Raw genomic sequence first — 17,070 nt, 5'->3', positions numbered from 1 at the left:
CTCTGGTTTTAATCACAGGACTAAATGTCTAACATTGAAAGTATTTACGATACACCGGAGACTTTTGTCAAAAAGAAAAAAACAATTTTTAAATAGAGGGAAGAATTTTGTAAACCTTACAAACTAGGAAATGTTTATCTAGTATACATATTGGAGAGTTAAGAACTGAAAGAGTTTAACATAACGATGAAAGAAAAGAATACTTGAAAAGCAAATTAACTTCAAAAGAACCTTTTATAAGTTTAGTTGTCATTTGAAAGATCTGATGCAAACAAAACAATAATAATGAACCCCTTGAAGCTGAAGGAGTAAAGGCGCAAAAAGCCATTTCTGTGGAAGAGAGGATAGGAAGAAGCCGACTTGCCTAAACAAGTTGCTGCACTGTGACTTGAGGCATATTTGAGATTTACAAGTTAGAACTGACGCCTGATTATCCAAAAAAAGGATTCGAGAAAATAGCAAATAATTAAAGGACTGAAATATATTTCTTTATGCTACTGACTAAAAAGGAATCTAGAAATTATTTCATTTGAAATAAGCTAAACAAATGACATTGTTCAATTGTGTGGTTTATAGAATTATGTAAAGTTAGAACTAAAAAGGATTTAAGGTACTCTCATCTCTTACTACTCAAAGTATGGTCCATGGACCAGTGGCATCAGCATTCCATGGGAGCCCATGAAAAATGCAGAATCTCAGGCGCCATCCCACACTTCATGAACTAAAATCTGTATTTTAAGATCCTCAGGTGATTCTCATGCACCTTCATTCCAGCATGAGGCCCTGGTCTAGTCCGGGCCTCTCACCCACACACAAACATTTATTGCTTATAACATTATAGAGTACCTACCATACATTTACCACTCTGTATGACTCTACAAAAGATAAAACCTAGCTTCTCCTTGCAAGGAGATTAGTCTAGATGAGGAAAGAAACAACAAAAAACAAACAATTATAATATATTATGATAATTAATTCTTGGACAAGTACTTAGCAAATGCCTGCCAAGTGCCAGCCATAACAGACACAGTTCTGGCCTGTGGAGCTTTGAGTCTAGAGTGATAGACAGGAAAGAATTACATAAATCAAAACCAACTTGGGGGGGGGTAAGATAATATAATAGGGGGATATAATATAATTAAGGGAATAAGGGAATCTCTGAGGAAGTGATCTTTAAGCTAAAGCCTAAAGAATAAATAAGAAGTTAGCCAAGTAAAAAGGGAGTGGTATTCCTGACAGGAAAATTTACAGGAGAGGAAAAAGAAATTGTGCATGTCTTAGCCTGGTTGGGCTGCCACAACAAAAGACCACAGAGTAGGTGGCCTAAACAACAGAAATGTATTTTCTCACAGTTCTAGAGGCTAGAAGTTCCAAGATTAAGGAGAGCTCTCTACCTGATTTGCAGAAGGTCTGCCTTATTGCTTTGTGCTGGCATGGCCTTTCCTAGGTCTGTGTATGTGTGCGTGCATGTGTTCAGAGAGAGACTCTTCTTATAAGGGCACCAGCTCTACTGGATTAGGGCACCCACCCTTATGACCTCATTTGACCTTTATCACCTCCTAAAGACCCTATCAAACAAACATTTAGTCCATAGCAGTATTTTTTGTTAACTAAGAGAAGGCTATTTGACAGCTGAGATGCAGAGAAGAAAGACACTGGGGAGTAAGCAGGAGCCTAAAGTAAGTATTTTATATTGTATCCAGAGCAAATAGGAAATAACATTTTCTGTATTTTAAGATCACTCTTGTGTGGACAAGAGTATAAGTAGAAGAAACCAATTAGGAAGCTGTTGCAATAACTCAGGTGATGGGGTATAATAGGAAATACAAAGATGTAAATATACTTGAGATATTTTGTAAATACAATAGATGGGACTTGCCATCTATTATACCTGAAGAGAGAGGAAGATATCAAGGATGATGATTTCCAGATATTTTGCATAGGCAACTGAGTAAATCGATGTGCCACTTACTGAATTGGGATACCTGAAGGAGGAAGAGTCTTGGGAGAAGATAGAAGTTCAGACATGTTAAATTTTATATGTGAAAACATCTAGAAAATAGTAGTTGTACTAGTGGACCTCAGAAAAGCGGTCTGGCTGGAAATGAAAATTAAGGAATAATAACCCACATGTCAAGAGTATTCAAAGACAGGGATTGCCTGGGGAGAGAGGGTGGAATGACAAGCAATCCTAGGACTAGATCTTGACAAACATTTAGAGTCCAGAAAGTAGGGTAATAACCAGAAAGAAAACTAAAACAGGAACAACCAGAAAGATAGAGGGAAATCAAGAATATGGTGTCAGGGAAACTAAGGCTATCCAGTCTTCAATTCAAGAATGAGATGTGATGAGAGATAGAGAGTTAGGAGTCATCAACATATGAGCAGTAGATGAAGCCATGGGATTGGATAAAATTACTCAGCAAACTGTGATGAGAACCTTGGGAATCCATTAAGAGAAACAAGAGCCTGATGCAAAGATAGTTGATAAGAAACAACAGGAGAAGGAGAAGGAAAATAAGTAGAGGTTGGGATGGGGATCAAAGAAGGGCTTGATCAAGTGTCAGGGGCAGCAGTAGGTTGAAAAATCGTAACTGTTGGTCTTTCGTTAGTCTTTGATTTCTCTGTGGCATAGGAGGCACTATAAAAGGTGATAGAATAAAAGATTAAAGAATGATAAAGGTTCAAAATAGCTACTGAGAAAAATAGTCACTAAGAACTCAGAGAAGGGATTTTTGGATGGAAAAAAATGAACTAGATGTACAATTAGGTAGATGTGCAATTATGAAATTTTAGTGTCATAGGAAGCTGATTAATGGATCCAGTTATTTAACAAACACTGTACCAGGCACTGTACCAAATGTTGAAGACATGAATATGAAAGTAACGCTTCCTGCTTGCATCTGTGTAAGCATATGCTGACTTGGAGGGTGATAAGGTCATGTCCTGAAGCATATACTGAATAACTTGCAGGTGAGGTCCTGAAACTGGGCTTCAAGCATTAGCTGAGTGGTTGAACTCTACATCTTAAAAGACCAGCCCTAACATTTTGTGAGTCTTATAAGTCAAAAAAGACATTTATCTAGATATGGTATCAAGCTAAACCATTTAGTGACATAAATGATGCCAGAAAATAGTTGTAGAAGTTAGGAGAATGGTAAATGCCTGTAGGCCTCAAGTAATAAAGAATGCTGTACATGCTCTAAGCTGATAGAGGCATCAGATTTATGCTGTGATCAACATATGCACATATGTTTGTATGTATGAGCAACATATGTAACTTTTAAAATTATACAGCTGTACAACGGTAAATTAATCTCATCAAAGTCAAAATTATTTCTCTCCCTTATATATTGATTCAACCCTTCAGATAAGCCTTCAGATTTTATTTTCCTACTAGAGTTTCTTTGTTCAAAGCATACCAGTTGTTTCTAGTTCCCTGTGCCTTGGTTAACAGGGAAGTTACGTGTCTCATGACCATGTTGTTGCATAGTTGCTTTTTGTCTTGGTAACCACTGAGTGCCCATGCAGTGGGTAACACTGCTGGTTAGAGCAACACTTGAAGACCACAGACCTTTAAGCACTGAAGCTTGTGAAAAATTAAGCATGAGAAAATTGATCTTTCCTACAAATGGAACTCAACAATGGCTATGTTCTTAACAAGGCAGCATTATAGATTATAACATTAAAATAGTAAGTACTGATTTAGAATCAGACAAATTGGGTAACATGTTATAGTCTTCATCTATAGAATGAAGATAATAATCCCTCCTCATGGGGTTGAGTTTACTATTCAAATGGGATTATATCTATGTATGTTATTATATATACACACACATATACGTGTGTGTGTGTATACTTAGAACCATACCCGACATAAGGTTTTCCAATAAACAGTGTTCCTCTTAACAGATAAATATGCACATGGTATTTTCTAAGCCTTTTCTTCTATAGACTGAAATAGGAATTTCCTATGGATAATTTTTTTGCCCAGATTTAAGGGAATTGGGTAGATTTCTAAATGTTAATCCCACAGAATTCTAGTACTCCAAAGCAAAGACTCCAGACTGAGTCTGTACATGTTTTTCCCAAGCAGTCATCAATCCTTCATGGCCCTTCCTGGCCTAGTGTAATATAAATACTTGAATGAGCTTCTTGGTGCTGACATTTAGAATTTCACAACGTTCATCTGCACTTAATATCTGTCACTGAAAAGACCTGGCAGCATCGCATTCGGTTCCTCCTGCTGCCAAGGTGTTAATGGTTTAAAAAAAAAAAAGAAAGACAGGTTCTGCCAAGCTTGGTTAATTTAAGACGCACTCCCTAAAGGGCATAAGCCAAAAAGATCTGTGCCGCATGGTTTTGTTATTGTATCCCGTACACATGAGTTTTGAACATGAAAATGTGTGATGTTCGTAGATAACTGAATTAGGTTCAGAAGTATTTTTTACTCATGCACTATATTAGTCAACTCAGGCTGCCATACAAAATAGACTGAGTAGCTTAAAAAACAGAAATTCATTTTCTCACAGTCTGAAGCCTGGGAGTCCAAGATCATGGTGCCAGCATGATCAGGTTCTGGTGAGGACTCTTCTTGATAATCACTGTCTCCCTGTGTCTTCACATGGTCTTTCCTCCATACTTCCTCACAAAGATCAAGAAAGCATCTCTCTCTCTATTCCTCTCCTTATAAGGCCAGCTATTGTGGTAGGACCCATCCTTATCTCATTTAACCATAATTACCTCCTAAAGACCTATCTTCAGATACATTCAATTGGGGATTAGGAGTTCAACAGAATGAACTATTGATCCACACAACAACTTGGAATGATGCTCAACAGCCCCAGTATGCAATTCAAAAGGTTGAATACTATGTGATTCCATTTATATGAAATACCTGAACAGGAATTGGTACCCCTTGGAGCCAATGCCCAAGAGGGGTGCCAGTCTCTGTGGGACAAAGCCCCAGCAGTCAGTGCAGCCAGAACCCCATGCATCCATGCATCCATGCACCCAACTGTGGGTCCTATGCACCTTCTCTAGTCAGCATGTATTAAATGAGTGCATATGCTGTACTGGCCACTGGAAATAATAAAGGGGAGTAAAACATGAATTTGCAGTGAGACTATGGAGTCAGAATTAGCAAATGAATTAGAGAACAGTACCTCTTAAAACACATAGTACTAGCTTTAAAGGCAATAAAGACTCTGAGAAGACAGCTCAGTATGAGCTGAACTAGACAGAGAAAGCTTCGTGGAACAGGTGCCAAGCAAGTGGTTTGGATGGGCAGAGTGTGGATTTCAGATAGTGAATATAGTGTGAGTAAAGTTAAGTACCAGGAATGAGCATGGCAGATGTGAGCGGCTGGAATGAGAGCTGAGTCTACAGTTGTATAGTGTGCAGTACTAGGAAACAAGGCTGGGTAGATGAACCAGGGCCAGGCCATCATTGCAAATCAGGCAGAAGATTACAGTGAGCATTAAACCATCCTTGTAGGTTTTTGAGTAGGAGAGAGGTGACCGAACAAAATTATGATTTTTCAAATTAAAATTTATACAGTCTGAGAGGCAGTTCAACCACATGTAAAATGTCCTTTAAAATGGTTATACCAGTAGGTTCTGTTTCTTGATCAGATACTAGTGACATGATTGTGTTCACTGTGAAAATTCATCAAGCTCTGCATCTATGGTTTTTACACATTTCCACATGTATGTTGCACTTAAATTTTTTTTTTTTTCATATACTTGGTAGGATGTGGGGGAGGAACTCAGTTGGGACCACCAGATATTTTACATGTATACATCTATGAGCCCATCAGGTGATAAGGGAATTAATTTATCACTAACTTGCCCAAGGTCACACAGATGGTTAATGGTGGCACTAGGTAGGAATCTTTAGCTCTCCTGATTACCAGTCCAAAATGACTTCTTTATAGAAAATGATTATTTCATTCTTTTTAAGATGATACCTAAGATCTTGGCTGTGGTAGCCTTGTTTAATCTGTATACATTCCTTATGTGCTGAGGAAATCGACAGATATTAGCATTTTCCAAATATAGGCGGGAATTCTTTGAAAATTTACATATAGACACAGATAAGAATATCCCACTCCCCTAAGACTTACCCTTAAAATAAATCAGAACTTTTTCTGAGCTTATTAAAAATGCATTTTTTTGGTCACACACACACACACACACACATACACACTGTAGACTTAGCTTGGTGGGATGTGGGGGAGGAGCTCAGCTGGGATCACCCAACTGTCTACTTATGGGACAGTGTGCAAGGATTTGACTACAAGCAGATCTGTAATAAATGGAACAAGTAAGTTGTAACATTGATGTTCGATATGATCTCATTTCTATAATAATATATTAGAAATATATACGTAGAAAGAAAAAGAAATATATACATAGAAAAAATAATTAGGATATTTACCAGAATGTTCATGTTGATTATCTGTATGTGGAAGGATTATAGATTATTCTTTTTCTTAATGTTTTTCTTTTTCTTAAGTTTTCAACAATGAAATAGATTTTGGAATGAGGAAATAACTCTTTTTTAACTTAAAAAAAAATTTAAGACATATCAAGCTTCCTATTTAGATATGCTCATGTATGAAAATCATATCTCAGCACTTTTCTATATCACTATAAAGGATTTATTTCAGTGGCCGTGTTTAAATAATGTTAGAATGCTAATTAACTGTTGAAATGCAAGTTTTCACCAGCTAAACATTTCAGTCATGTCCTGTTCCAGTAAAGCATTTCATTTAGACATAAAATGTCATAAGAATACAGCCTGGGAGTGGTATGCTATCTACTGAAAAAAGCTACTTAAATGTGTGACACAGTATGAACCTCTATCAAAATGTTTCTGCAGGTATGCTGGTATCCTCCTGGGCATCACAAACTCATTTGCCACTATTCCAGGAATGGTTGGACCTGTCATTGCTAAAAGTCTGACCCCTGAGGTAAGGAGATAATTAACTTATAAACTGAAAAGATCTAGAGTTCACTGAAGCTATACATCTGTGTCAAAGTTGAGATTAATTAAGAGTAAAACTCTGAATGTTTATTCTTATGCTATTCCTTATAGCAACAAAAAGTAAATGTCTCAATGGGTAGGAATGTATATTTTCAAAGAACACTCTTTGGATTTTAGACAGAACAATAGAACTAAGTTAAACAAAGATCTTATAGCCAAAACTACACAAGTACTTAAAAGTTGTGATATTATATCAGATAAATGGCATGTCTTCTGTTTGAATGAATAAAACATTGGTAATGTATAATTATTCAAGAATTGGATGCATGAAGGTAAGGTGTCAAGAAATCATGTGAGAATGAATAAGTAACAGTTGAAATAATCGAAAATGTTTAGAGAAGCAGAAGACTTGGGAAGACATGTGAGTGTCTTCACATACTTGAAGGACTGCCATATGGAAGACGGCGACTTGTTCTTAGCAGTTTCCAGGCAGAGGGAGAGATGTTAGGAGGAGACAGTAGGAAAGTTTTTTGTTTAAAGCTGTTACTGTATGAGATGGGCTGCCTTATGAATTAGTGAGCCCTGAAATAGTCAAACATGTATTCAAAAAGCATTTCTTGGGTGCTTATTAATATGCCAGATACTGAGGATTCAAAGGCAAAAAAATGACAAGTTTCTGCACTTGAGAAAATCATCATTTAGAGATTATATGAAATCAAAGTACAACATGACAAATGCAGAAAAAAATGTGTGCAGAGTGTTCAGGGAACAAAGGAGAGAAAACCCAGTTCGTAGGGATGGAGCACTAGAGGAGTGAGCTAGGGGTGTGGGAAGGGCTGCCTCCGGCCTCTGCAAGGCCCTGAGCACTGAGAAGTAAGATGGGCCCAGAGTTGTCCAGTCTGCAGCTGGCAGCATGGGGCCAGATCAGTAAGCAGAGACTCTGCAATATGAAAGGTTTCTTACGTTGTATAAGAAATCAAAATAAATGACCTCAAAAGCCCTTTCCAACTCCAGTTTTCTACTGTTTAAAAAAAAAATCTAAAGGACTGATGAAAATACATTCTTCAAGAAGCTGACTTGAACCTCCAAAAGAGATTTAGTTTTCGCTCTGTTTTGTCTCTGTGATCAAATTAACACTAATTCTTAGAATTTTAGGATATGCTTACAAACTTTTTATTACCAAATATACTGATTTCAGACATATATGTGTTCACCACAGGTAATGCTCCTATTTCTTCTCTGTTCCCACCATTTCTAATTCCTTACTTAAATGAATCAGTGCCCCTCATTACTATTTTCTCACATAATAGAAAGGTATGTTGGGAAAGTGTTTTTTCTAAAATTCTGTGTCTCCATATGGACAAGTCAGAAATGTTTAACCTTCATAGAATATTGTGACAACAAAAGGAAGTCACACTACCACGTGTTAATTTCCCTTATTGATACTCCTAGCACTTATGCTAGGGAAATAAGGAATCCTGAGTTAAAGTATTGAGTGTTTGTAAAGTGGGAGCTCAACTGTATTTTTGGATATGTTACTAAAGCATTAGTGTTATTAAAAGGATGTTATTTTTTTAAAAGGAAAGACATTTGCTTTTACAATTATAATTGCTTACAATTAAAATTGCACTGCCTCAAACACTTTGTGGAATGAGTCAAAGAGTATTAATAAATAATTAAAAGTCAAAGTGTGTCTGAGGGTCAGTTTTGTTACAAACAAAACAGCATTGTCTAAAAACTGGTGGAGTTTTTGTTAAAAAGCCAACTACAAACTGTGAGATTTCTGGTACAATTGATTGATTTTAAGTTACTCATTGCTTCCAGATAACACTGAGGTATTATTTTATCCCATTAATCACACAGAGAAGCTTTGTCTTATGAGTCCTAAGAAGTTGTCTTAAACATTTCTTTCTGGCATATGATGTAATTATTGACTTGAGTCCTCCCCTAGGATGGTGACACCTTGTTAGCATATCTAAATAGTCACTAAAAGTTAAGGTGGATTTCTAAGATTTTTTTTCACCAAAGTACATGCATCTCAGATAAGTATAACTTAACCACACAGTGCTCCTCTCTTCATGTTTTACTGTTTGTCCTGAGTAAATCACCTCATGCTAGCTTCCTTCTGCCTTTTCTTTTTCTTTCTCATTGCCAGTTCTACTGGGTTGTGTTTAATGTTGCAAATGTAACACTCTGGTTAGATTGAAATTGTAAAAAAAAAAAAAAAAATGATTGTTAAAGTTAGTCACATGACCCAGAAATTTAGATAACTGCCTAGTCTTTTTATACCAGTGGATAGTACACTGAACAATTGTATTTTGTTGATCTCTTACTGCAAATCCAGTGCATGTCCTGTTTTGTGTGCCATTCGAGAGCCATGCGGAATCTTTCAGGCCAGTCCTCAAACTTGAAGTCCATTTTAATTTATCTTTACTTGATCTGCTCCTGACCTTCCCACCCAAGAACCTGAGAGATGATATGCAGACATAATACTTGCCTAGTAATGTATGACTCAAGGACATGCCACAAGTTTTATTTTTAGTAAACATTTTATTGAAGTATAACATGAATTTTTTAAATGCACAAATCCTAAGTATACTGCTGAACATACTTTCAGAAAGTAAGCAGATCCAGGTAACCAGCACCCAAACAGAACATTATCTCCCTTGCAAAGCCCCCAGGTACCCCTTCCTACCAAGAGCACCCACTAGCCTGACTTTTAACGTCATGGATTAGTTTTATCTGATTTTGAGATTTATATAAATACTCCATATGTACTCGTTTGTGTCTGGCTTCTTTTGCTTAACATTTTGTTTGTGAGATATATGTATGTTGTAGCTCATTCATTCTCATTGCTGGAGAGTATTCCATTGAACATACACATATATCACAATCTCACTCCTGATGGACATCAGGGCTGTTTCTTTTATGAATAATATTACTATTGTAACAGTCTTATGACTCCACCTTTTTTATAAAGTGAACGACAAACAAGGAATTTTCATGTGCATTTTTTTCTTTCTCTGTAGAACACTATTAAAGAATGGCAGACTGTTTTCTGGATCGCTGCTGCTATCAATGTATTTGGTGCCATTTTCTTCACGCTCTTCGCTAAAGGTGAAGTGCAAAACTGGGCCCTCGATGATCACCACAGACACAGAAACTGAAGGAACCAATGATAATCCTGTCTCTATTCATGTATTTTTGCTTATCATGTAACCTAAAAGTGCCTTTGATATTTTAATGTGTAAGCATTCTATATACAAGAAACAATTATGTGTGTGTTAAATTTGTAAGGCTTATAATTATGAAATGTCACTATTGGCCAGATTAGTAAAATTCGCTATTTTTAATTATTAATAACATGTATGCTGGAACTTATACTTTAGGGTCACATACCTGGCTGCAAGTCAGCAATATGAAGAAGAAAGTTCTATTTATTTTAAGGGCCATACTTAGGAATGAGCTAAAGTGGACTCCTCCATGCCTTTTCTTTTTAAGCTAGATAATAAATCTCAGGTCTTGGCAAACACCTATCTTTATCCACTTTCCTCATAAAAATTATTTGTCATCAGCAGTCTCTGACACTTAAGTTTCAAACTTTCGCATCTCCATGGAGCTGCCGGCCATTCTATAATTTGGCCTGGCAGCTGAGCTGAGGGAAGTATGCCCAGGCAGCTGCCAAGCATTCCCTTCCTGGCTTCAGGGACAGTGCCCAGCATTTATCAGAGGCAGCAGCCAAGACCAGGCTCCAGGCCAAGTCTGGATGGTGTTCTTCCCTTGGGGGCTGCTAATGTGTAGATAAAGCCCTGAGTAGGCAGGAGCATTGAGATCCACCGCAGTAGTTCTGATTCAACCTCAGACTTTCCCCTCCCAGAAATATTGATTGGCATGTAAACTACAGAAGTAAAGTGTGATACCCAATTAACCACAAATAACATCATCCTTGATTAAAACTACCTTCAAGTACATCAGAGTATAATTTCCAAGTCCTGTGTTCTATGAACTGCACCGCTGTTTGTCCAACTGTAAGATTCTGGTTGCAGTTTAAGGTTTAAGTGACTTTTAAAGGCCACGTCTCCTGAGACTAGTTGTAAAATAGAAGTGAAAATCATCTTCCTGCTGATTCCCGAAATCGTATTTTTACAGTTTTCCCTGGACCATCTTCCAGTGGATTTTGAACATACTTTGAGGGCATTTATGTGATTTAGAACTTGGTTTATGTTGTGTTGTGTGTGTTCAAAACTACCTGTAACATTTTAATAAAACTGCTTAATGTAATATAATGTGAATAATTTCTGTAAATTTATTTTTAAATTTGTAAATAGCTTTAAGTTGCAATGGTGATATTTCTTTTATAAATCATCAAAATAAACCTTTTGATTTTTGGACCTGACAGTTGTATTTCCTGCTGTCCACAGTGGCTATTTGACGTCTTTTCTGCCATCCTCCTGAAGCCCCCATGCTGCCTCTCCATGCCTCTCAGCCACACCAGGCGGGGAGAAGCAGGCCCGCTAAGTGATGCAGCACCAGAAGTCACTGTTGCCTCGGCATTAATCTCTGCCTCTCCTTGTTCTTTTCCCTCTGTCTCAAAGACATACAGCCTTCTCTAGCCTTTAAAAAACAAAAACACAAAACTCTCCTACGGACATAAACATATATATATAGATATATAATATGTATCTCCGAGGGACACACACACACACACACACACACACAGAACATCTTGAGACTCACACTCAAGAAACTAGAATCAGTGGCTATCTCTGGAGAGGAAATAGGCAACCAGCAGTACGAAGGAGAACTAATTTTCACTTGCCCAAAAGTGGCAGTAGTATAAATAAATAAATACATCATAAATACATCTATTCAAATAAATACATCATAAAAAAAAAAAAATGTTGCTCAAACTACTATATAATCACCACCAGGTTTTCAACTCCCTGCTGGACATGCCCAGCTGCCTGCCTTCTTCGTACCTCAGACTTGTTTAAGTCCAACCTCGCTCCCTCATCCCCACCCCCAATGACAGCGGCTGCTCCTGCCACTTACTCCGGTGAAAAGCTTCATTTCCGCACTTAGGCTTGGACCTGAAGTCAGTTTTTAATCCTCCCTCCTCCCGAGTCTCCCACCCCCAGCCCTGTGCCTAATTAACCTCCTGCCTTTTCCATTCCAGTTTTTCAAGTCTCTGGAGTTGTTTTTAATCCCTCTGCCATCTCCTAAATAGGATTCTTGTGGCTTTTGTTTAGAAAAGTTAAGTGGTCTCACTGCCTTTTTAGTCAGATCCTCTTCTGTCCAGTGTCCCACCAGCGCTGGGTTAATGGCCCCAATACTCCCCATCCCCTGATCAGGACTGTCCCCCAGGGCGACCCCCTGGCTTCCCCTTGCCTACACAATCCTCCTCTACCGAGCACCTGCCCTGCTCACCCCTAGGCTCAGGCTGCTCCACCCCATCTCCCACCACACCTGTGACAGCTGCAGCTGGCTACTCACCTCTTCCCCACCGCTCTCCACTCTCCCTTCCCCTCTGCACCTTTACCAATTTTATTCCTTGGGCCTGGAAGGTGTCTCCACATCTCCACCTCCTTCATGACCCTGATTTCTTCCTCCCTCCCTGATTTAGATGTAGTCTCTTCCTTTGATCCACTGCAACACCATATTTTTTCTTCTTTATTTTAAACTCAAGTACTCAGGCTCGATTATGAGGAAGAGATTTATTCATTCATTCAACAGATATGAATATCTATCTACTCTGCCCGCAACAAGGATACAGAGATGCATTTGGCACAGTCCTTTCCCTCCGTGGAGGCGTCCCTGGAGCTCAGGCTCCTGGATTCCTTCTCCACGGCTGCCTCTTTATGATGCCTGTGAACACACGCTGTCTTTCTCCCTCTTGGATTCGTCCTGAAGCCAGGCTCCATTTCATTCATCTCAGATGATCTTCCTCATAACTACCTATATATTCTTTGTCTTATATTTCAGTTTCTCCATAAATACTTAGAAAATAATCCTTTGGTTAAATGGGCAAACAATTGAAGTTACATATACAGGGTGTCCTAAAAATATATATATACACTTTAACAGCTGATTTATATTACATTTTGAAAATGAAATCCATTTTAATAAACTCTGACTTTATAATTATTCAGTGTATATACATTTTTGACACTATATATATGTGTATGTGTGTGTGTGTGTGTGTGTGTGTGTGTTCTCGTATACATGTTGTTTTCTCAAAAAAATAGTTAAATGTGCCAACACCTTTTAGTGAAGAAATGCTAACCTCAAAATGTTATAAGTGGCAGGTATTGGTAAACAGTTTTGAAAGTATTTGAGAATAGCTTAGTTCTATGTAGGCAAAATACTTCTCCCAGTTATGCAACAAATGAGCATTCCTCATGAGCCAGGCTTTGGTCATTGCCCTGGGATACAGCAGTGAAAAAAAGCAGATCCCTTTTCTCACGGAGCTCACCCTCTCACTCATCAAACCTTTCTCTTCGTAGGTTCTTGCCTTTGAAACCCTCCGAACAGTCACATCCAGTGGGAACGAGCATGCCAGCGACCTTGAGAATCAGAGTTATGAAACAAATTGAGACAAATGCTGAAGTCAGCAGTTCGTGTTAACTATTGTAATGTCTTTCTTACTTCAGCCTTTGTTTCATTTTCAAGAACCAGAAACAGAGATGTTTGAATTTAAACCCTGTTGCAGAGTAAAAAAATCTAATCTCCTCTCTAAGGGCGGCTTATCACTGCTGTTCAAAATAAAATTCCCCCAGTAGAAAAATATTGGTAGGAGTATTTAAATCCAAAGGCAGGAAGAGCACTATAGGAAATGGCCCGGTTCCTCTCAGGAAAAGCGAGTAACTGCCCGAGATGAATGGACATGGGGCAAATAAATACCTAATTTCAGTTCAAGAACAAACTAGCTTTCTCACGGAAATGGAAATTAAGATGGGTCACAAAGCCTTTTCAGATGCCTCTGTCTTTGCGAGCAACAATAAGCAGGAAAGCCAATTGCAAGTCTGAGCTCTAAGAGGGTCCGGCAGACAGCACTCCCTGGGAGCTCTGCTCTGAAGCCAGCGCGGGCAAAGCCGAAGGCAAGGACTGAACAGGCTTCCTGCCGCCGACTTCCCCGGCCTTGCCCAGGAAGAACACCAGTAATTTTCCAAGCGCCTGTTTACTTTCACTTTATCTCGATGCTGGGGAGGAGGGAACTTAGAAGGTCCACGTCACTGGCCACTGGCCGTCCCGTGCTCGTCAGGGAGAAGCCATTGCTGCTCCACTGAGCTGAAAAGGCATTTCAACGGCCGTTTCCCACACGCGGGCCTCCCTGCAGGGACGAGCTGCGCTTTGGGCGGGGAAGCCTCCCGTCCTAGATACTGTATTGTCTTTTCCCGAAGTGCTCTTTTTGACAGAAACAACAGAAATATGCCAGCATTTCCAACATTCCTTGCCTCTCGGGACTAAGTGTACATACTGCCCCCGTGTTCCCTTAAAGCACCACAAACAGCCGGGTTGTGAGCATTTCAGAGCTTCACACTCACTCCGCAGCCTGAAACTCGAGCTTCCCACAGAAGTCTGGTTGAGGCTGAAGGCGGCCTGGAGAGGATCTATAGCCTGGTGTCTGATGCTCAAGAACTGGCTTGTGTGAAGTACTGGCAGGCTGTTAGAGGAAATTCAAGGATGTATGGTGTGTAAATTACATATACAGTATCTATTATAATGCCTTTTTTAAAAAAAATTTTGATTGATTTTAGACAGAGAGGAAGGGAGAGAAAATGTCAATTTGTTGTTCCACTTATTTCATTGGTTGATTCCTGTATGTGCCTCAACCAAACCTGCAACCCTGGCATATCCGGATGATGCTCACCAACTGAGCACTCAGCCAGGGCATAATGCCTTTTTTTTTTTTAAACACCAGAGGTGTTCATTCAGAGGTGTGCAGTGCTTCCCGCTGTTCTGTCATCAGTGGCAGGAGGTTCATCCTGGGGCATTCACAAGATTGTCTGACCATCACCAGCTATGGGGAAGCATGTGATCGATATGATCGATAACAGCAGCTGTGTAGCACTGTCACATAGTTACCTCACTAATACTATAATACCCCTGAATATGCAGGGGGCAAGCCTAGTCACAGCTGGGGTCAGAGGCACATTCTCTGGCCCTAATGGAGGGTCTCTGGCCCTTACAGGGACCCACCCAGTAACCTGGGCTCCCAATTCCAACTTCAACTGAACAAGCCCAGTAGCTCTACTATTACAGTAGATCTAAGAAAACTCTTTAACAATATCTGTCCCTAGCACAGAATCAAATGATTATTAAAAGGACAAAGTCATTTCTTATTAAAAAAAACAAATCGTACAAGAAGCCTGTGCATAAGGGCACATTGCAGATTTTCACCTCCCAGAATAAGTTGCCCTGGGCCGCAGAGCAACTCCAGTTGGGAATTTGTTGTAATATTATCTTAGCTCCATGTATGATATTAGGGAATATTTAATTATTCTATCTTTATTCTATAGTGCTATGAGTTTTTAAATGCCTTCTGTAAACCTAGGCATGCTAGTACATAATTTAGTTGCATCCATGTAAATAAAAATGAAGTCATTATTTCTACTAACATACCAGTTTAAAAATTTTAATAATTAGGACACTTTGACGGGATGCCAAAGACCAACGCTCCCACTCTGTTACTGAAAAATAAACTCCCTCCAGAAGACCTGTTGACATTCCATACTTGGGTCCACGAACCTTGTAATTTCAAATTATAGGATAGGTAGCAAGGATCTGGGGGAGGAGAACCTCAGCTCCTACTGGGAAGTGAAAGTTCAGAATGCAGGAGAAAGTAAATGTGGAAACCTCACCCTGTGTTTGTTTCTATACCTCCCCTCCCACATCTCCCTCACCTCCTGCCTCCGTGACAGGCTCCCCCCACCATCTCCCCTTCTCCATTCCGTTAGCAGGAATGTTCCCTGCGGAGTCAGCGCCCGTCATTGCCGGTGCCCTGGCCTCTGTTCTTTCTGGGAGGTTTTCTCAGTCCTTTCTGCTCCTTCTTTTGACCCACACAGTAAAGTGGAAGCTAAGGAGGCTGGTGAGGAGGGGCGGTGAGTGTCTCCGCAGGTTTAGGCTGGCCTGAGGGGCAGGCAGGCGTGGGTGCCCCTTGTCACACCTGAGTCCCTGTTCTTCCACTGGAAGTCTGAGAAGGTTGGAAAGAAGAGGGTGGAATGGACTAAACCAGGACCACCTGAGGCTGTCAAGTGACTGAAAACTAAAGTAGGTAAGGAAACAGTGAAGATATGTTCCAAATTCAAGGTAGTAGCATCTAGTATTATAACGTTATACATAACAATCTTTATCAATTTCCCAGGGTAGAGTTGGTGCCAGGTACTGTGTGAGGGCTCGACACTGAACATTATTTACTCTCCCAGGGCCCTATCGCGCAGCTCTCAGCACCACCATTTACAGGTGAGGAAACAGAAAGGCACGCAGCTGAGCAGCAGAGACAAGACTCACACCAGGCCCCTGCTGCTAGGGCTGCATCTCTTTAGTCCTATGCGACGTGCTGCCTCCATTAAAAATCGTGTGTGGGGAGGGTGAAGGGGATACACAGGGCCAAATATACGGTAATGAAAGGAAACTAGGCCAGGTGGGGAGCGCGCATAGAATAAACATGCCGAATTTTAATCTTGTACTCCTATTAATTGTGTAACGGTATTAACCAATGTTACGCCAATACAGTTAATTTTTTAAAGAAGGGAATAAGCTTCATCACAACGGGAAAAAATCACGTTTGAACACTGTTAATGAGCATAAAAATTACATTTTGGGAGAGCAATTTGGCAGTATATCAAAATTAAATGAACATATCCATTGAACCAGCAATCCTCCCTATGGTAATCTAGCTTAAAAAGGACTTGAGTAAGCACCAAACATTTTTGGAGTATTGTCAATTTTCCATCAATAGAAAATTGATAAGTAAGGTCAGGCACATAATAAGAGAGAATACTATGCAACCATTGAAGAAGAGCAGAGAGAGATGTAGGAGAATGTCCATATGTTCTGTCGGAGGATGCAAGAGTTTCCTAA

The 17,070-nt window shown here is 39.5% G+C and overlaps 1 protein-coding gene across 2 annotated transcripts in view; it reads left to right on the top strand.

Annotated features, from left to right (window-relative positions):
- SLC17A5 (solute carrier family 17 member 5) overlaps window positions 1–11,378 on the top strand; it is a 53,030-nt gene extending 41,652 nt beyond the window's left edge. The window contains exons 10-11 of one of the 2 annotated variants that reach the window (XM_081140334.1): window positions 6,883–6,973; window positions 10,017–11,378. In XM_081140334.1, the coding sequence (XP_080996460.1) occupies window positions 6,883–6,973; window positions 10,017–10,154 (229 nt within the window). In that variant the 3' untranslated portion in view covers window positions 10,155–11,378. The remainder of the gene's footprint in view (window positions 1–6,882; window positions 6,974–10,016) is intronic. The other variant, XM_081140335.1, reaches the window with a different exon arrangement.
- Window positions 11,379–17,070: the final 5,692 nt, after the last annotated feature.

Source organism: Miniopterus schreibersii, assembly GCF_964146895.1.
Source record: "Miniopterus schreibersii genome assembly, chromosome: 6".
NCBI lineage: Eukaryota > Metazoa > Chordata > Mammalia > Chiroptera > Miniopteridae > Miniopterus > Miniopterus schreibersii.
The sequence above is the reverse complement of the archived record's forward strand: the minus strand, read 5'-3'. Positions and strand labels throughout refer to the sequence as shown.